The sequence below is a fragment of the Hippopotamus amphibius genome, chromosome 5 (genome assembly GCF_030028045.1).
Source record: "Hippopotamus amphibius kiboko isolate mHipAmp2 chromosome 5, mHipAmp2.hap2, whole genome shotgun sequence".
NCBI lineage: Eukaryota > Metazoa > Chordata > Mammalia > Artiodactyla > Hippopotamidae > Hippopotamus > Hippopotamus amphibius.
This window is the reverse complement of record NC_080190.1, coordinates 128,565,737-128,588,189: the sequence shown is the minus strand read 5'-3', so window position 1 is coordinate 128,588,189 and position 22,453 is coordinate 128,565,737. Positions and strand designations below refer to the sequence as shown.

The following is a 22,453-nucleotide window of genomic DNA, read 5'->3' as shown; positions in this document are numbered from 1 at the left end:
GAGGTCTCGCCTCCTCTGGCCAAAACGGGGAGGGCTCGGCTCGCGTGCGGTCCGGAGTTTACTCACGCTCAGCGGCGTCATCCCTCCGTCTCCGAGTCCTTGCCTTTTTCTGAGGCCGTCTCCTGCCACCTGAGCGAACACGGGGAGTCAAGGCCAGGCGCGCGGGGCGCCATGAAGGGCCACCGCCTCAGGGGCGCGGCGGCGGCGGCGGCGGCTACGGCGGCGGCGAAGGGGCTGTTCGGCTGAGGGCCCGTGCGGGGCCGAGGCATGTGGAGCCCCGGCGGGAGCTTGCTCCACACGCTGCCCCGGCTTCTGCAGGGCCTCGCAGAACTGCCGCCCCGCTGGGCCCTGCCGCGGGCGGCGGGCGGGGACACCTCAGCAGACCGCCTCCCCCGCGGGGGCGGGGCGAGCGCGGCGGCGGCGGCGGCGGCTGCCTCCGGGGCCCTGCTCGGCGCCTGTCTGGAGCGCCAGGGTCAGCCTGCGGCCTCGGAGCTCCCGGTGCCGGGCGGGGCCTTGGCTGGCAGCCCCGGGGGCGGCGGCGGCGGCGGCGTGGTGGTCGGCGTGGCCGAGGTGAGAAACTGGCGTTGCTGCTGCCTCGGCAGCACCTGTTGGTGCCGGAGCCTGGTGCTGGTCTGCGTGCTGGCCGCGGTGTGCTTCGCTTCCCTGGCCCTGGTCCGCCGTTACCTGCAGCACCTCCTGCTCTGGGTGGAGAGCCTTGACTCGCTGCTGGGGGTCCTGCTCTTCGTCGTGGGCTTCATCGTGGTCTCGTTCCCCTGCGGCTGGGGCTACATCGTGCTCAACGTGGCCGCAGGCTACCTGTACGGCTTCGTGTTGGGCATGGGACTGATGGTGGTAGGCGTCCTCATCGGTACCTTTATGGCCCATGTGGTCTGCAAGCGGCTGCTCACCTCCTGGGTGGCCGCCAGGATCCAGAGCAGCGAGAAGCTGAGCGCCGTTATTCGCGTCGTGGAGGGAGGAAGCGGCCTGAAAGTGGTGGCACTGGCCAGACTGACCCCCATACCTTTTGGGCTTCAGAATGCGGTGTTCTCGGTAAGTGGTGTCCCGCTGGTCCATCTCTCTCCAAGTCTGTTTTTGAGCGATCTTGTCACGGCCCTGGGAGGGCGCTGCATCAGATAAATGCCAGCAGAGAAGTGACATTAACAACAGGAGTTAAAATTACTTTCCGTCGTACCCTGAGAAATCTCAAACAAATAAAGCAAATCTAAGTCGGGCCCTCAGTCGGAGATTTGGTAGAGAAAGAACTACTCTTTTTTTGGTTTATGAGTTTGATTAAAACTGAAGAGCCCTTTTAACTATGAGGGGAGATGAATGGAAATAACCATTTGTCACCTTATTTCTGTAGCAGCTTTGGCAACTGTCAGGGAGTAAAGGCCTCAGGTCCCTAGCTTTCTCTCTAACCTGCGTAGACGTATCCATTGTTTTGACTCAAGTTTTTAACAACGTGGGGCTAAAGAAAGAGCTTGGGTAAAGTGTAGAGGGTAGTTACAGACTCCATATTTTGGAGTTGCCTAAAATTTGTAATAGGCTTTTTTTTTCATCAAGTGATATGCTTTTTTAATACGGTGTGATGGGGCGGAAGCCTCCTTTTTATTTCTTTGGAGGAACTTCATTTCGAAGTCACTAGGTAGTGGATAAAACAAAATAGGACAGATAACCTTTTTCCCAAGGAGGATATATTTGTCTTTTTACACACCTTCTGTGCTCCTTTTGCCTTGTAATCATATGTTCCGCTTATTCAGTTTAGGTTTTTCTAATTAAGGTACATCGCATTGTAACTAATTGAGGAAAGAAATGCTGCTAGTGAGGAAAGCATCCCATTGAAAGGAATCCAATATTTACAAACTTAGTGTCTTTGGAACAAATTATTAACACTATCTGCCCTTGCTTTCTGCTTTTCTAAGGTGAAGGGGTTGAACTAGTTGCTGAGTTCCTCAAATTCAGTGATTCTAAAGTTCAAAGAGTTCACATAGAGATTGGGGAACTCAACCCTTCAGCTGCACCTAAAGAAATCTCAGCTTGAGATTTCACACTCAAATCCGTGGGAATCAATGTATTTTATATTAGTAATTCTGATACATTGTTTTGTTTCAAAATTAAATTGTTAGTCTCTAGAAACTTTCTCATTTTGTTTAATATTAAGAATAATTCTAACCAGCCTACCTCTCTGTGATGAAATTAAGATCTTTTCTTTATTCTTTTCTTTTTAAATGCCTTTTGCAACTCTCGTGTTGATTCTAACCAACAGCAGCAATGAGTGTAGAGTGAGGCTTGTGGAGGCATGGAAATAGATAAGGAGTTTTCTGTACAGATAAAGTTTGGTGTTTATAGGTAGTTTGGTATGTTCTCTTCCTTTAATTTTTACCTTTTCACAACCTCCTATAGACATGAACTTTGACCCAGCCTTGGATGAAAATAGATCAAGTATCCTAAGACTTTGAAAGAGGGTTCGAACTAAGGAACCTGAATAGTTTCATTCTGTTACTTTGCTTTCTCTACAGTATAATTTATTTCCATGTGCATTTTCTTGTTCACCTACCATGTGCCTACTATCCTAGGCTCTTTCACCATATTATTTCTAATCTTTAAACTAGTCCTGCAGAAGGTGATTGTACATATTTTATAGACTATTGTCTAATAGTCTGGAATACAGGGCTGCTACTCTGCTGTCCCCATAGAGTCTGTTGACCTTGGTCAAGTTGCTTGTCCTCTCCATGGTTCATTTTCTTATTTGCAAAATGGGGAAAGTAATGGTACCCACTTCATAGGGTTACTGAGACAATTACATAAAATAAGTACATGCTACTGAGTCTGGATCAACAAACACTCACATGTTGGCTTTTGTCATCGTTACTGTTGTTATTACCCAGGGTACCTAGGTACTAAAGAAATGGTAGAGTCAAGGTTGCACTATCGTTTGAAGATAGGGTCTCAACCCATGACTCGATTTCTTCATTGTATATTTAGTACCCAGCATAGTCCTGGGTATATGATGTGGAATCATTATATATTTATTAATTAAAAATAAGAGAGGTTTTTTTTAATAATCTCTGAAACATATTAAATATGTGATCAAAAAGTTATACTTTGTACTTGGAAGTAATTTAAGGTAGTTATATAATTGAAACCAAATTTGACAAGGGGCAATTCTCAATTTAGCCTTGTGGGGTCAAGAGAAAAGAAGGAAAAAAGAAAACTGACCTCTTGAAATAGGTATTATTGGCACAGTTTTACTGAGGAAGAAATGGAGGCTCAAGCATCCAGGAACTTGTTCAAGTGGTGAACTTGAGTTTTAAACCCCAGCTTAAAAAGTGCATGGTACTGTATGACATTCTCTCTCTTGGCCATAAGCAAGGTGGGTTGTGGAGCCATTGGATATGCTCTATTACATTTTGTTCATTTCTGTTATTAACTATCTGCTTAGAAGCTCTTTCAACCAAAACTGTTTATTCAATTCACCCACGGTATGTGAGTGGAAAGAAAGCCTAGTTTAGGCTTATTTTTGTTTTAGCCTGACTTTCCCTTCTGCCTTCTAGAATTTCATTCTTCCTCTACCCTTTCTGACCTCATACCCCTCAGGCTACGGCACAGCTGCCCCTTTTCCAGGCATATTTCTTTTGTTTTCTTCTTCCCCGTCTTTTAAATTATCCCTTTCCCCCCCATTCCAGTTAAAACTCATCTTCAGTGTTCACAATCGATGGTTCTTAATCAATGCCCATGATTAAAGAAATTTATATGGGCCTATTTCAAAGAGGAAGCGAAGTATAGGGACATGAGAGGCACAGGCTTTGGAAATAGACAGTCCTTGATTAGTCTTTGCTGAGTTATGAGGTTTAAGCTAATGCAGTGAAGGCATTGAGCATTTGTCTGGCACATACTCAATTCTTAAAAATTATTAACAATTATTATTCTTAGTGGTGGAGGTGGTGCTTTTTACATTTTAGAGGCAGGACCTGATTGTACAAGGTGAATATATGGAAGAGGGAAAGGAGCTCTCCCTTACTTCCTGTCTACTCTTAACTTTATTTTTTTCCTTCTCTCATGTATGCTAAAAGGGGTAAGCAAACTGACACTCCACTTTTGAAATGCTTGAAATGGAAAATAAGCACATAACATTTTATGGTATCAATTCTTAGATAAGAAATATAATTTCCCAAGTGTTTATTTAAATGTTTTCCACTTTTGAAAAAGCACTCATTGTTTCTGCTGGGAAATAGTTAAAACCATACCCCCCCCCCATTGTTTTTTGTAATCTTGTATATGTAGGTATTATTGTAGGTTAAGACAGATTTCTAGACGTGTAGTCTGTGTGCGTTTCTAAGTACTGCTCTTATCTGGGCACATATCTAGGATGACTGTTTCTTACTGCTTCAGTCAGGATGGGCTAAATTATGCTATAGTAACACCCCCAAACCTCACTGAGGTAAAAAACAAAGATTTGTAAAAACTGCAGCTTGTATTATTGTTTATAATGATATAGAGATAAATTTAATTTATATTTCAAGTTCAGCTTTTATGACTTGGGGGACTATAATATATGCTCCTAGTATTTATCATATATCCTTTTAAAAATGTGTTTTGATGAAATAAGTAGACTCTATGTTGTATATAATGCCATATTTTTCTCATGACTTCTCATAAATATGTTCCTTAAGTATTAAAAAAAAAACCACAAAGGTTTGTTTACTTACTTGACACAGATCCAGGTTCAGCTTGGTTGGGGGAAGGGGTGGGGAGTCTCTGTTTTCTGTCATTTTTGCTTTGGCATCCAGGCTGACAGAGGCACCATCTTTCACTTGGTTTATGTGACATAATGAATTGCACACTGGTTTTTAAAGCTTTCACCTGGAGGTAATCTCTCTTTTTACTGGCCTAAACAGGTTACATGGCCACACCTAACTTCAAAGGGGCAATGTATGTGCCAGGGAGGGAGAACTGGAGTGTTTGATAGCAGTTTTCATGACTCTGGCACTTGACTTATGGATTCTGCTTCCCAGGCCCTTCAGTCCAGTCCATTGCCATTACCCTGGTTCAGGCATCTCAGCCTTCCAATCTGGTCTCCTGGCCTCTTAGACCAAGATTTCCAATTTTTTCTCTCCCCAGAAAGATTGTTCTAGAATGCATATTTGATCTTGGTCCTCCTTGCAGGAGTACTCAAATGGGTTTTCTCTTCCCCTCAGGATAAATTCCCAACCCTCAGCTTACCTCTATAGCCTCTCATCATTCCACAATTACTAAGTGCCCTTTGATGTATTAACTTATTTCATCCTCATCATTCTAAGCAAGAGGTAGACATGATTATTTCTGACTCAAACATAACAAATCTTGTCTGTAGCCTCAAATTTTCAGGATTTCCTTTTTGTTGATAAAGTTGGAAACTGTAAACATTCGTAAGAATAACATCCCATTCTGGATTTAGTAAGCATTAAAGCATTTTTGTAAGGTCTCCTGTAAGATGCCCCCTTGGAGACATCTGGACTTCTACAGTTTAAAGTTACTACCTGTGAAATGTCAACTTTAATCCAAATATATTACATGATAATTGGTTGTTATGGGTAACAGTATTCATATTGGTGATTGCAACTTCCAAATGTGTTTGATTTTGTTGTTGTTGTTCCACAGGAAATCCTAAAAATCATTCTCTCATTTTACTTAAGTCATAGAAAAACTTCTCAAACAATTTCACATGGGAAAGTTTGTTTCCATCATGGTTAAATCTTTGAAACCTCAAATAAAAACATAAAACATAGCATGGAAGATCCTCTTATTCATATTTTGTATACCACTTTACAGTATGTATAGCAAATTTACATACATGATATCCCTTAATCATCACAACCATCCTTTGAGGAGTTATCAGTAACTTATAGGCAGTATATAGAGGACAGAATATCACACACTTGAAATCAGACTTATTTCTCACATTTAGTCTGACATCTTGAGGTACTCTTTTGAGCTATACTTTCTGTTGTAAAATGTACTTATTAATACCTGCTGCATAGCTGTGATAAAATATATAGCTTACTCATTACTTACTATTTCCTTCTCTCCATCCTCTGCATTCCAAAATAAGGACATTGAGACTCAGAGATTTTTTTTTTAATTTAACCATTATTTATATTGCACTTGCTAACTGCCAGCAACTGTTCTTCTAACAAGTACATTACTTATTTAATGTGCATATCAACCCTAATCCTCATATTAATCTAAGGTAGTCGAGGCAGAGTGGTGAAATAACTAGCCCAGGAACATAGAGTTAGTAAATGGTAGTCATGAACTTACCTAAGAGTCTGTTGTTGATCTGAGAAGAACTGGGTTTCTCAGAGATCTCCTGATTCTATTGATAGTTGCAGAGCACTTGCCCTAGGACCTCCCATGTGTCAGGCACTGGGCAATGTCCTGCACTGTTGAATTAGACATCATCCCAGGAAAATGATTTGAAAAACTATCAGAAAAATAATGTTTTGTGCGTATGAGAATTACATGAAATTGGAATTTCAACATCTGTAAATAGTGTTATTGGAATACAGCCATGTTCATTCATGGATGTACAATTTGTGGCTCTTTTTAAGCTATAACAGCAAGGTTGACTAGTTGTGACAAAGACCCTATGGCCTGCAAAACCTAAAATATTTCCTACCTGGCACTTGCAGAAAAAGTTTGCATTAGAGCTACAGCAGTCACTGTAATAACATAGCCACCAGGTCTGAGCTCCTGCAACTGTAGGAAGAGGCCCTTAAGGTCTCATATATATCTTTTTACCTTTGTATTTAACAAAACCCTTTTTTTAAAAAAAAAGACAATATATGAGTAATATGGGTAAAATGGAAAATAAAAAGTAAGGAAAGAGTAAATTTAAAAGTGCAAGGCCTGACCCATTATCCTGACTCATTTCTCAATGGAACCACTTCAAAGAATTTTATGTTACCAAACTGTTAGTTACTTTGGCTGTTTTTATTAGCCCACAGTAGGTTAGAAACAGCAACAAAAAGTTTTCTTATTTGTTTGTTTTGGGAGGGGCAGGAGGCTGTGAAACTGGTGTACTGACTAAAATAATGACAGCAAAATAAGATTAAAGACAAAGTTGAACCCAGTGACAGGGTAAGAATAAAGATGCAGATGTAGAGAATGGCTTGAGGACACGGGGTTGGGGGTGGGGGGCGAAGGGGAAGCCCGGAGCAAGTGGGAGAATAGCATTGACATATATACACTACCAAATGTAAAATAGATAGCTCCTGTGAAGTTCCTGCATAACACAGGGAGATCAACTCGATGATGGGCGGTGATGGGCGGTGACTTAGAGGGCCAGGATAGGGAGGGTGGGAGGGATTTGTGGGAAGGAGGGGATATGGGGATATATGTATAAATACAGCTGATTCACTTTGGTGTACCTCAAAAACTGGCCCAACAGTGTAAGGCAATTATATTCCAAAAAAAAGCTTTAAAAAAAAAAAAGACAAAGTTGAAGCAAATGTAACTGTATTTTCCTAGAGTTTACCTTGAGTAATCAAGAAAAAGATAAATTACTTCTAGTAATTTAGTTCACAATCAAACTGAAATTTATTACAATTAAATAAAAGTATTTTATTGGCTAGTGCCTGAAAGTCTAGAAAAATGATAAAATCTTAGCCTAATGGACTCTTTGGGGATCTTCAGTTCTGTCTCAGCTCCTGTGTGATTTCAGTGAAGTCATTGAATGATCTGGCCTCCAGTTTTCATTATTTGAAAAATGAGAGAGGCTAGACAGGGTCTCAGAGTTTGCTCTTACAAGACAAATGTTCTGAGTAACTAACATTACTTTTTATTTAACAGTTGGGTGATAGCATGTTTTTTAAAAACGTTTTCTCATCTTCTTTAATTCTTATTCTGTATTATGGATAGAACCATTCATTCATGGGCCATGATACTTGTCGTTGTACCAGCGCATCTAATGATTATTTCTTCCATTAAAGTATGTTGATTCATTGTCAGTGGTACAGTTCAGATAGAATAGAAATACAGAGACACAGTCTGTTTTGAAGGAGCTTAGAGTCCTTAAGTCTGGAGGTTGAGATATGATGACTAACTTGAAAAATATCATGTCGCCTTAGACCTCATAGTACCACTTGAGCATACCTGGCTATTATTTCCTCAAAACTGTGTTCTCCTCTTGTGCCTCTTCACTTTTCTCACCAGCTTCTGTGTCATATATGAGGTTAGAATTCACAAATTTATATGTCTAGCCTATTGTATCATAGTCACAAATACAGTATGTCTTATTGCCCCTTCCTATATAAAAAAAAAATTTCTTTAGAGGCAGACAGTCTTATTAAAACATTTTAACAGTATTTCTTTTTCTGTGTATGAAGTAAGTATTCATTGTAAGAACTTTGAAAAGTACAGTAAGTACAAAGAAGAAAACAATCATTAACATTTTAGTGTTTATTTTCCTAGTCTTTGCATTTACTAATGCATGTGTTTTCATTATATAACATTGTTAGTGAATGTTATAAATGATTTTTGTGACTTTTTACTGAATGTAGTGACCATTTTGGTCATTAAATATGCTTTAAAATGACCACACAGTCAGCTGTGTTTTTCTATCTTTGTATCTTTATCCCTGCTTAGTCCTGGGCCTTATGTGTGGAAGGCATTTGATAAGTTTTTGTTGAATGAGTAGAAGTAATAAACCTATGGCTTGTCATAACTCTGTAAAGAAGATCTTTTTAACTTACGTTCCGGAAATTATATGCAGTAAGGGGTGTGTGTATGTGTGTGTGTGTGTGTGTGTGTGTGTGTGTGTGTGTGTTTTCCACTCCCCGGGGAGAATGTTTAGAGTGTGTGTGTGTATTAATCAGATTCTCAAATGGATCGGTGACCACTAAAATATTTAGGAGCCATTAAAAGCAGTTCCTAATTTAGGGATAGTGAACTAATGAAAAAATCTGTATATATAAAGATGGTTTCTGCATTATAGAGAGATATAGTGTCCTAACTCTCTCTGTCGATAAAAGCCTCTACAGTGACACCCTCTTCAGCTGTTAGATGGGGTCTCTCAGAGCCCTTGCCTTGTTGGTTTTGTTGTTTTGTTTTGTTTTGTTTTGTTTTGTTTTTTGTTTCAGTAGCAAGACTTTTCTCAGTACATTCAGGGTTGCTGCCTACACAGAGGGTCTTAACCTTGATATCAGGTTGACCTCAGAGGTTACTGGAAATGCTTTTAGTGTTCATTCAGTATACACTCAACAAGTAACTGGTAGGTACTACTCTGTGCCCACTGCTGTTCTAGATGCTAAAGATACAATAGCAATGAATGAAACCACCCAGATCCTTCAGGGTGCTTGCAGTCTAGTGAGGAGAGCATTCTGGATATATCAAGGCTTATATTTTGCTGATAATGAATTGATTTCCATTTAATACATTATCTGTCTGAGGTGAAGTGGGAAAGCATGTTCAGTTTCTAAACAGCCAATTACAAATTGACTTTGCATCCTAGCCTGTTTATAAACTGGTGACTATTATAAACCAAACAATTTTAATGTTGATACAGTCAACATCTAATCAGCATATATTTAGCACTTAATATATAGTAGGCATCATACTGAAGACTAGAGACACAATGAAGAACAAGACAGATGGGTCCCTTCCTTTACAAACTTATAGTCTGAGGAAGGGGTGAAGGGCAAACAGATGATGAAACCTTCCATTAGTCTCTCGTTTGAGGGGTTTCAGCACGTAGTGTTCTGCCAGAGAACTTGAAAGCAGTTCTTAATGCAGACTTGGGAGCTTGGGATAGATGTCCTAGAGAAATTGATGACTGAGTGATGAAAAACAGTTTGGGACTTTGCCCAAATAAAAGAGTGGGAGGAAGAGTATATGTGTCCTTGCCAGAAGGAATAATGTACAAAGGCCCAAGAAAAAGAGCAGGGAATGTTCTAAGAACAAGAGAATTTTGATGTGGCTGGAACATAGTGTGATGTGAAGCATGAGACAATCAGAGGCCAGGTCATGAAGCCCTTTGCATGTTGAAGAACCTGAACTTCATTCTGATGGCAGTCAGAAGGAGTTTCAGCGGGATTAGATTTGCATCTTTAAAAGATTTCTGCAAAATTTAGCATAGGTTGTGAGTGGGGGGTAGGTCAAGACTAGAGAGGGGGAGACTGAATAAGAATAGGAACAGACAGTTGGCAGATTTCTTATATATGTAGAAGGTAGAATCCATAAGAAAGGGTAGATGATTGGATGTGGGAATGAGAGAAGAATGTGACTGACTTCTGAAGTGTCTAGCTAGGGCAACTGAGATTGGAAACACGGAAAGAGGTATTTTGAGGAGGGAAGAGAATGGGCAGTTAATGTTTTTCCTTAAACCAGGTTTTAAAATTTCATATTTCTGGAAATGAAAACTAGTTGCCATTTGTTAACTTTCTCCCTCCTCTCTGTTTCTGAAATATTGACAGTATTTTAAGGATATATATTATAAAATATATAATTTATCAATAATAATTAGATGAAAAGATCAAACTATAATCATTTTAACTTCTTTTGACCATTCTTTAAAATTATTATAGGAATTCATGATTTTTTTCTGTATATTACCAAATATATATTTTAATTGAAATTTAATAGTAACTGTCAATAAACAGCATTGCTTTTATATAAACTAAGAAACAGGCAGGTTTAATTTGCCAAAACTAATAGAGAGTCACAAAGCTATGGATAAAGTTTGAGTTCTTCCATACAGAGTTCACCTGTATATTCTTCATTCAATCTGTGTCAAGATGTTCTGTGTAAAAATGATGACATTTCTTAGCATGTTAAATTAAAGCCTGTAAAGCCATTGTGTAAAACAGTTGTAAATGGAGAAAGTAGAGGAGCTGGAGGCAGGGTTGCCAGGGGAGCTGTGCTTTGTGCTGTGCCTGAGAGGACAGCAGACCTCAGCTTCAGTGAGCATCTGATCCATCTAAAGATAGAGGTTCTCTTATTGTCAGTTTCAAAAACGTGTGTTCAGAGAAGAATCAGCTCTTGCTCTTCAGAATTAAGGGGTTTTTTCTCTTTTTTTTTTTCCCTTCAGATGGGTACTTCTTGTTTTCAGGATCAGTCTGGTATATGGTAAAGTAATGTTCTACAGTAACAACTACTGACCCAGACAAGTGAGTTACATCTCCAAGAAAATCACAGTACCTCTGAGAATAAGAATGTGTATAATTTCATGATGCTTCTAGAGTTTTAAAAGCATGGGAAGATGGCAATCAGGTAGCATTCACCATCCCTGAAACTCTTACTGGAGTATTTCTCATCATAGAAACTAACCAGCAGGATAACACTGACATACTAGGTTGAGATTTCTAGAAGTCTTTGAAGTAGGAAAACAGTCCTGAGCCAAGATCCCAGGGTATTGTAGGCAGGAATTACAGTGGGAATATTCTAGGCTCACATGTAATGTCTTTTTGGAAAGTAGGACAAGGAGACGTATTTTTTTTTTAAAGTCGGTGGGTAAAGGCTTATTGGGGAAAGAAGATTGGATGGGTCTCTATGGGAACAGGTATTCTAAATTAACTGTGTCAAAGACTGGAACTAGATGCAGATTCTGAATAGGATCTTGGCTTATAGGAAATGCCATATCAGAATAATTTAAAACCTGTTTATCTTTGATACACTTATAATCGTTGAAAAACTGTGTTTGTGTGTGTGTGTGTGTGTTATTGTTTTGTTCTATTGGTTAAATTATTTGACATGCCAGCAAAACAGTTTACAATGATTAGCTGAAATTAGTTTCTTTGCTTTATTTAGCCATGCAGCTTTCAGAAAAGAACTACATGTAAATACTAACACTTGCTTTTTCGGTAGGATGAGGTTTGGTCATGATAGGTTTGATAAACTTTGATTTATGCTTTGAACAAAGGTCTTGTTAAAGAGTAGAGTGGCAGGGTTGTTTCAGATTTATGATATCTGGTCTTAAAATAGCCATTTGGATATTATTGATGTCATCCATGAATGTCAATTATGTGTTCTCTTTAGAGAAACTTCATTACATTTAAAGATTATGAACTGAAGCTTTGTATTCTGACATTTTGGAACTTAAATATTTATTTAAAAAATAACTTCCATAACATATAATGTTATTATTAACTGCAATGTAATAATTTTTATGATTCATTTTTGTCATATTTAGTTATTTTATACATTTGACCTGTTTAATTTTAAAGAAACTTTTCCATTCCTGTAAGCGCTCCAGACTGATAGAGGAACCTTCCTAAAACTTAGCCCCATTCATGTCATTCTTTGATTAGACTCCCCAGAGCTTTTCCACTGAGTACATACTCATTCCCCTTTTACCCAGGGCCCCTAATAAGTATCACCCCAAATACTTACCCTATCTTTATTTTATAGGAGTCCCTTGCCCTGTAAACAATACAAACTGTACTGCTAACTTTACTAATATATCCTGTATGTTCCCTGCCACACTGTCCTTATTCATTCTTCTTGGAACACCTTACCTTCCTCATCCCACCTGGTTTTGCCTGCCAAAGCCATATTAGCTTGTGGAGTTCATTTCAAATTCCTCTTATTCCACTGTTGCCCTTTGGCCCCCACTCCTACAAAGATTTTAATCCCTGTTTACTGTTTAATGCTTTCTATGTAGTTCTTCTTAAGGCTCCCTTTCTGCCTGTTTCTGAAATAGTTGTGTGTGTACTTGTCAGTGTGTAAATTCTTCAGGGTAAAAGTTGTGTCATACTGCCTATCTCTTTCAGGCACCTACCAGAGCATCTTGCATGGAGCAGTCTTTGAGTCAGTAATTGTTTAAGTGAATCTTTAACAACTGGTCACTGCAGTATTCTTTCTAAACCAACAGTGGTGCATCTCCAATTTATCATCTATGAGTAGAGGTGAATGTAGCTTTATTGAAAATATGATTTACATAATTATTAGGATAGATTGTAGTTATAGAGTAACCTATAGCTGATTAAAATACCAGATCTTAAAATTAGTAAAAAATAAAATTTAATAAAGTAGCCACTAGCTTTCTTATATAACAATAATACCCAGATAAGGATATGGAAAAGTTATTCTCAAAATTAATGGCAGTAGCAACAACAGCTATGACATATGTGAATAAAACCACCAAACTTTAGTAAGAAACATGGAGGATTTTTAAGTAATTATAAAAACATTTCTTGATAAGAATACTGAATATTCTGTAGATTGCATATGTATCCAGATTAATTTATAAATTTACATTAATTCTAGTTTAATATTTACTAATTTTTTTGAATGACAGAGTGATCCTAAATATATCTATAAAAATGAATAGGTAAGAATAGTTATGGGAATTTTAAAAAGAAGAGTAATAATAGGGATTTGAAGGATGGGAAATTCCTTATGAGATATTAAACTGGTAGCCTTTATAATAATATGGTTTCAACACAAGATTTTAAGATATCAGTGGACAGTATTAGAGCCCCAAATAGGCCCCTTTATATACAGTAACTTCATTTATAATAAAATAAACTTTATAAGTTGCTGGAGAAATTATTGATTATTCAGTAAACGATGCTAGAAAAATTGGCTACTGGGGAAAGGGAAGAATAAGGCTATATCCTCAGCTTTAATTCTAATAAATCTCAGAAGGAATAAGTGGTGTATATTAAAAAGGGAAATATAATAAGAAAAGAAATATAGGCAGAAATTAACACTGGGATCTGAAAAGACGTTCTAAAGCTAAAAGCATTGAAAAATCAGAGGAAACGATTAATAATATTTGGTTATATATATAAATTTAGAAACATTTGTATGTAAAAACATAAAATTTGTATGTCAAAACATAAAATTAAATATGAGACACTTTAGAAGAAAATATTTGCCAAATATAATGGACAAAAGTTTGCCCTTACTATACAAAGAATAAATATCATGAATAAACAAGAAAACACTTAACATTTCAATAAAAATGAGCAAATGTGAACAAATAAAGCCATAAAGAAATGCAAATAGAAAAGTGTATATTTAAAACTAATGTAAATATAAATTAAAGTAGTACAGATTAAACAATGATCAAACATTATTTTTACTCCTATCAAACTAAGAAAGATTGAAATTTAAAACTTAAAGTTGGTAAGAGTATGATTAAATGGACACACATATACATTACTTACTGATAGGTATGTAACTCAGTGTGATCCTTTTGGGAAAACAGTTTTTACTGTTTGATCCAGTAATTCCATCCCTAAGGATCTTTCTTAAAATAATGGAGTTGCATATTATGTTAGTCATTTCTTGCTATGTAACAGATCACTCCAAAACTGAATGGCTTAATAAACATTTATTATCTCAGTTTCTGTGGGTTAGGGATTCCTGTATCACATAGCTAGGTTCTCTCACAATACTACAATTAAGATGTTGACCAGAGCTGTAGCCATCTTACGGCTCAACTGGGGGAGAATCTGCTTCCAGGCTCACTCAGGTGGCTGTTGGCAGGTCTCAGGTGTTTGCTAGATGTTGACTGAAGACATCAATTTCTTGCTACAGCAAGGACCTCTCCATAGAGCTGCTTACAACATGGTAACTTACCTTCTTGAGGGAGAGATGGAAGCCCTGTTCTTTTTGTAACCTAATCTTGGAACTAACGTCTCATTGCTTATGCTGTAGGCTGTTTGCTAGAAGAAAGCACTAGGTCCAGCCCACACTCTAGCGGAGAGGATCACACAAGGGCATGAATACTATGAGATGGATTTATTGGGAATGCTTTAGACACTGTCTCCCACACAAGTTAATATACAAAGGTTTTCATATGATTTTTTAAAAGTGTAAAATAGCCAAAAAAATACATAATCACATATATACAAAGAGACAATTAAGGAAGCAATTTAAATGTTCCACAGCAAAATAATGGTTAAATTGTGCTACATCCACACAGTGGTAGTATAATTGTATGATAATAATAATTTCTACCTTCTTGAGTATGTCATGTGCTAGCCATTTGTTAAGATATTTACAAATATTTCTGATCCAAACAGCAACCATGTAAGGTAGTAGTTATTATCCTTATTTTACAGATGAAAAAACTGATATTCAAAGACCCAGCACTGAAATGTCATTCTAAAATTACCTGGCTTCAAAGCCCAGTGTCCACACTGCCATTTAAGTATGCTTATGAAGGATATTTAATGACATGAGGCAGACTTAAAAACTGTTTTTACAGTGATCTGTGTATGTGCACATTTTATTTACATGTAAGGAAAAAAACTAGTCACAAATGTTAGCTTTCAATGGCAGAAAAATAGAATATTAAAATTTTTCTTTAAACTTTTATTTCATTCTAAATTTTCTGCATTCTATATGTATTCCCTTTATTATCATTTTTAAAAACCAGAATGCTTTGAAAAGTAGTTCAGCTCCCTCTACTCCCAAGGAAAAACTGCTAGCAAGACTTGTACACACAGTTTTATGTGAAATTGAAATTTTATTTGGTAATGAATCATTCCATTTAATCTGCTCTTCTAGATTACTGATCTCTCCTTACCCAACTATCTGATGGCATCTTCAGTTGGACTGCTTCCTACCCAACTCCTGAATTCTTATTTGGGTACCACCCTGAGGACCATGGAAGATGTCATTGCAGAACAGAGTGTTAGTGGATATTTTGTTTTTTGTTTACAGGTGAGTTTAAGGCCAAGGCTTGTCTTTTTTTGTTTGTTTCCTTTTTGTATGACATTATTGATTTAAATCTAAGAAATTTCATTGAAAATAATTTAAGATTTTTTTCTTCTTACATCTTGTTCTTTCAGTACTGCTTCCTATTTTGACAACATTTGCATTTTTACTTGTGTGGGTATGTGGAAATATATAGAACTGAATTGACACTTATTGAAAATTCTCTTAAAACAAACACAAAAAAGGGAATGACAAAAATAGGGGTCCTTTTGCAGTGATTATTTTCAAATTCATGACTAAATCAAATATTCTATTTGAGTCTGTATGAAGTATTGTTAATACTACGTTTCTAAGATAATTTGAATGAGATATATGTATAAATACAGCTGATTCACTTTGTTGTACAGCAAAAACTGGTAATTATATTCCAATAAAGAGCTTAAAAAAATAACAATGCCCAACACCTGGTAGGCAATTATTAAATGTTTCTTGATATTAAAAAAGTGAAGGCATATTTATGCTTTGATTTGATATATTGATGTTACAGTTTAATTTGTTTCAGGGAGGATTTAATTTAGCTTACAAAAGATATATAGGAGAATAAAAAGAGAGGAGAAAGCAATCATCTTGAAGGGGAAAATTAGCAGAGAAGAAAAAGGATGAAGCATAGGTTAAAATTGGTAGAGTAAGTATCATGAGGTTTCTCATACTTGCCCAAAGTGAGTCACGAATTTGCCTCCCATTATAGCCACCTAAATAGAATCCAGTGTCCATAAAATTAAAGCAGTACCAAATAGATGTTCAGAGGAAGGCACAACTATTTATTGTATGGAAATCCAACTTAGATTCCATGGTTTGTCAGTTCAGTTAATCTTTTCCATATATTTTCGTGTGTACTCATCAACCAAAACCCCAGTCCTGGATAAATCCAAGTTTTAATCTGCTTTGCACCTGCTCTTTTGGGGAAATCATACAACCAAACAAATTGGTGATATTTAATTCATGATTGCAGACCTTCAGCTGGTTTCTAAACGCTGCCGTATATTCTATTTCCTTTGTCTTCCCGTTCTCCCATTTTCCTCAATGACTATTTCAAACTTATCCTCACTCTCTTCACAATTTTTTCCTCCTCCCACAACTTCCCTCTTCATTCTCAACAAATTACCTCTCTTGCTTAACTAAGAAATCTGCTAACTCTCTTATGTTCTGCTCATACTCTCAGCCTGCTTTTCAGTTAACCATGAAAGAAATCACTTTCTGTATGCCTTCCTGTATAAGGCTTGTCTTTCTATCTGTGTTTGATTCTTTAGTTTTAAGAGGGAAACTTTTCAAAAAGTTTTCTGTTTCTTTGTTTTGTTTTTTTACCACTTCACTGGGCTATTGGAAAGTCAGTACAAATTGCCAGGCACTGGGCTTCAGGAAGGCCTCTGGGAAAAACCCCATGTAAAGGTGTAGCCAATTGACCCTTGTTGGGAACCCAAAGAACATTTTCACTGATTGTAAACTTATTTTCTGTGGCCTTGCCAAATCCATCCTTCAGGCTTTCATCACCAACCTTCTCTAAATCAGATACACTTTCCAGTTCCCATCTTAGCAACCTAAGACTTTGTTGATTATGCCTTTTAAAAACACTTTGTTTTCTTAGCTTCTTTGATACCATTCTCTTGATCTTTTTTGCTGTTTGCCTGGCTCATTTATCAGCACCTCCTCCTCTTTTCACCCCTAACTTGGTCTTCCTCAAGATTTTAGCCAGAGGATTTTAGTCTCACTCTGAAAACTTTTCTTCTTGGCAAATACAGTTACTGTGCTGGCTGCTACTATGTTTATTGTAAAGACTCCCTAATACACATCTTCCTTCAGCTCAGCCTTCTTTCCATACATATAGACCCATTCACTGAATTGCTTTGGATATCTAACAGGCACCTCAAATTCAGCATGTCCTAAGCAAACTTTAGCATCTCATCCAGACTCTCCCCCAATTAATTAACATTTTTTTCTATTTCTTTACATAGTATCACCATCCACATAGTATCAAGCTTAGGGTGTTCAATAAGTATATCTTGTGTTTTTAAGAAACCTCACATGTTAGAGAACAAAGACAAGATTTAAAGGCTTACATTTAAAATAACTAATTTGAAGGGAACCTTTCTACAGTGTTGGTGGGAAGGTAAATTGGTACAACCACTATGGAGGTTTCTTAAAAAACTTAAAATAAAACTACCGTATGCTCTGGCAATCCCACTCGTGGGCATATATCTGGAGAAAACCATAATCCAAAAGGATACATGCACCCCAGTGTTCATTGCAGCACTATTTACAATAGCCAGGACATGGAAGCAACCCAAATGTCCATCAACAGAGGAATGGATAAAGAAGATGTGGTACTATATACAATGAAATATTACTGAGCCATAAAAAAGAAGGAAATAATGCTATTTGCAGCAACATGGATGGGCCTAGAGATTATCATACTAAGTGAAGTAAGTCAGACAGAGAAAGACAAATATTGTATGATATCACTCATGTGGGATCTAATTTAAAAAAAAGATACAAATGAACTTATTTACAAAACAGAAACAGACTTACAGACATTGAAAACAAACTTATGATTACAAAAGGGAAAATGGAGCAGGGGGTATAAATCAGAAGCTTGGGATGAACATACATACACTATATATAAGATAGATAACCAACAAGGACCTACTACATAGCACAGGGAACTCTATTCAGTATTCTGTGATAACCTATATAAGGAAAGACTGTAAAAAAAGGATGAATATATGTATATGTGTAACTGAATCACTTTGCTGTATACCTGAAACTAACACAACATTGTAAATCAATTATATTCCAATAAATTAAAATGTGTAAAAAAATGTTTTAAATAAGGATGGAAAATAAATATCTTTGTTTCCTATAACATAAAAAATAACTAATTTGCTTAGAATTGTATTGAGTAATGGGTACTCACTTAATGTACAAATTCCCTTGTACAAGTTCCAGGTTCCCCCATCTACTCAACCTGCCTTACCCCCAGTATGCTGCTCTTCTCCCACCACCCTCAACACTTGTATCTAGAATATTTCTCCCATAAAATTATAGGTAGGCTTAATTGAAACAGTGTTATATTTTAGGATCACTGTGCTTAGAACAGCCTTTGAAAGCTTGCTGGGACATTAAAGGACATCTACTGAGAATATTTGCTCCAAACTATAAAGAACTGCTTTACAAATGCTTTGTGAAGACCTAAAGGGGTGGGATATGGAGCGTGGGAAGGAGGCTCCAGAGGGAAGGGATGTGGGGATATATGTATACATATAGCTGGTTCACTTCATTGTACAGCAGAAACTAACACAATACTGTAAAGCAATTATACTTCAATAAAGATTAAAAAAAAAAGACGTAGACTGCTTAGACACTGGTTGTGCTGAATGTATGTAGAATGTTTTAGCACAGAGGGACCACAACTTTTGGACAGTGGAAGAAGCCCATGGGGTTTAAAGGAGCTTACTTGAAATCACACCTCTAGTGAGTGGCTAAACCAAGACTAGAAACTCGTTTTCAGTTTGATGCTTTTTCTAGTTATCCCTTTGACGGGCATTTTTCCCCTCACCATGTTCCTTTGTTTTTGTTTTGAGAAATATAGATAATTTTATGTTTGCAATCTCTTGTTAATTTCTTTTGAAGCTTATTGGCATTTCATTTTTTAAAAGTGTTTCTTAATATTTTTAATTTTGGTTTTACCAGGTAGGTCATTTCCAAATGGTAGTGCTTTTCTCTAAGTGGGCTTAGAAATACCTACAGACATTTATAGTTATGCACAGAAATAATACTACATTAATTACGTTAATGAGGTTTAGCCAGCTTTACCTCTATTGTAGAAATTTTTTTTTATTCCTTGGAGGAAACTTTTTGGTGCAAAGAGAGAAGCTTGACTTGTATCAAACAAACATCATTTAATATGGACTTAAACGGATGTATACTTGCCTTGTGTTAATCTGATACCATATAATGGTTACCCTGTAGATTTTGGCCCTCTACACCCAGCAGCCAAAGAAAGAATAAATGAACTACGTAAAAATTTTATGCTGTTGTATTTGAGAAGCATCCTGTTTGAAACATTTCTAAGACAAATATTTATTGTATATATTTCTCTTTTTTCCATGTAAAATATTGTTAACTGTAATATTTTATTTTTATTCACAGATTATTATAAGTATAGGCCTCATGTTTTATGTAGTTCATCGAGCTCAAGTGGAATTGAATGCAGCTATTGTAGCTTGCGAAATGGAACTGAAAACCTCTCTGGTTAAAAGCAATCAACCAAATATCAGTGGCTCTTCATTCTGCAACAAGAGGACCCTAACATTTTCTGGAGGTGGAATCAATATTGTATGATTCTAGTGAAATGTATGATTGTCAAGAGCCTAGCCTTCTGTCCAAGGTCTAGCAGCCCCCTCACTAGTGGGCAGTTGCAAGTTCTAATTGTATTATGGCACAAAAAAAAAAAAGAAAGAAAAAAACCTGACTAGTTTTTAAATTGCACATTTTTTAAAAACAAGAATCATTTTCTGGATGTGTAAGTGTAAATGTAGATGCAATTTTTGCTGCAACTCTTTATTATTTACTATGCCTGAAATGGCCTATAGGTCTGCACTTTAGTTTATTTTCATTGTTTTCTTTATGGGTACTTACAAACAGAGAGAGAATCCAAATATTTTTCTGCTTAATGTCTTTATTTATAAAGTCTATGAATAGTTGTATGCATCTTTCCTACTTATAAAGAAGAGTAAAAGTATGCAATTTTAAATGTGTAATAGTGGATATTATTTGCTTTAGTAGTCTTTCCAGGAAGGATAAATGGTTGGTGTTTTGTTTTGTTTTGTTTTGTTTTTTAATTAGGTGGGAACACTTTGCTTTCTTTTTTCTTTCTAGTTAGAAAACAGACATGAACTTTTGTTTGAATGTATTTTTGCAAGGATCATATTGTTGCAGGACCATTTACACCAATACACACAAGCTTAAATCCTACATTGTGGGACTGAAGTGCTCTTAAGATACCTTTCTTAGTTTCACTGTGTAATATGCAAAGCAAAAGGGAAATTATTTAAATGAGTGGTGGCTTAAATTAGAACTTGTGTTCTAATTTCATTACGTTGGTTTTACCCTCCTTAGGTCTTTCATTAAAGGGCTGTCCTATTGCAGTCTTACTAAAACATTTTATTAAAATAAACTTCTTTTTCTTTTTATGTTCATAATTAGGCTTTGAAATAAAGATATTATTCCTTTAAAGTAGTGGGCTTACCATCATTGAAGATGTCACTTGGGTGGCCTTGCTGGATCAAAACGCCTTTCTAAAAAGCCAAGCTTTAAAATCATGTTTATAATTCCATTGAAGTACATATATATTTGTCCCCATAGTCCTCAGCTTTAAAACTATAAATAATGTTAACTTAATGCCCAGATTTGCATTATTTACCCTACTATAGAGTAGGCTTATTTTGTTTGTTTTTTGGTACTTATTTTTCTCTGATAAGACTCAGGAATTCTGAAATGTGAAATTGTCTCGCAATTCTTCTTATGTAGAATGAATTGAGTGTATTTATTAATTAATAACACTTATGTGTATAGAATATAATAATTTGGCATATGATTCATATGACATTATTCATTTATCACCTTATATTTTTAAAGTAGTTTAATTATGAACTTAATGATTAGTTTTTTTTACAATGGAGATTATAGATCTGAATGCAAACTTTCTGGTAGGTATCTCTTTTTTAGTTATGAGGATACCACCTTATCAGAGACCTCCCATTTGCCTTTTCATTAGGGTAAAATCTTTGCCCTGCTTTACTAAAGTGCGAAAGAATTATTTGGAAACAGATTATTTTAGTTTTATGCTGAAGATGCATTTGACCATTTTAACGTGTAAATTTTTTGCCCTGTTGCAGGTATAATTGTTTTCTTTTCCTTCATAATGCCTAAGTTTGCTCACCTTTGAGTAACAGTGAAGTTCATTTATATGTCCATATCAAGAAGAACTCAGTGCAAATGATCTCATAGGCACCTGGGTCTACGGCACTCAATTGGCCTACAAATCCTTCCTTCTTTTATTAGTAGAAAACAATATATAGTATTGGAATATTATTATTCTTTTGTGAATCCTAATTACTTGTTTGGTTATTTGCTTTAATTATTTTAGTTTAATTATCCCAATAAACAATGTTTGATTTATCCTTTTCTGTCTAACTTGACAATATTTCTCTTTTGCTTCTTGTTTATTGTTTAGTTTTTGATAAAGAAACAAATAATTTAAGATCACTTCTTTAATACACTTGTATTACACTTCATGTATTTTGAAGTGCATTTATTTACTTAGCATTTTGTAACTTGAATCATTTTGCCAAATGAATAATACCTTTTGGTAGTTTGTCATGAGTTCTTCCAGCTGTAGCTTTTTGCTTAGTACTTAAAATAAATATGTAAAGGTAAAAGAGAAGTAATTTTTCTGTATTCTGCCAACATAATTTTATATAATAAAATTATCCATTTTTACTTAAAATAGTATGGATTTACTGTTTCTAAAATACTAATCTAAAGCTGCAGTTTTCTTTTTGTTCATCATTTCCAGCCTCTATATAAACTTACTATCCCTTATATTCATACTATTTGATAGCTGCATTTGGTTGCTGGGTTTTTATATGTGCTGTATAAATTGTACAAACCATTACCATGCCTTATTCACTCCACCTTCAACCCTGCATCTCAGATTTCTGTCAGCAACAAATTTCTACAGGATCCTTTT

The 22,453-nt window shown here is 36.4% G+C and overlaps 1 protein-coding gene across 1 annotated transcript; it reads left to right on the top strand.

The window, feature by feature from the left end:
* The first annotated feature begins 19 nt into the window (after positions 1 to 19).
* Positions 20 to 22,162, top strand: TMEM64 (transmembrane protein 64). Its single transcript, XM_057736116.1, has 3 exons — positions 20 to 1,050; positions 15,496 to 15,651; positions 19,852 to 22,162. Exons 1-3 carry the CDS (start codon positions 268 to 270, stop codon positions 20,041 to 20,043), a joined length of 1,131 nt encoding a protein of 376 aa, XP_057592099.1. The 5' UTR covers positions 20 to 267; the 3' UTR covers positions 20,044 to 22,162.
* Positions 22,163 to 22,453: the final 291 nt, after the last annotated feature.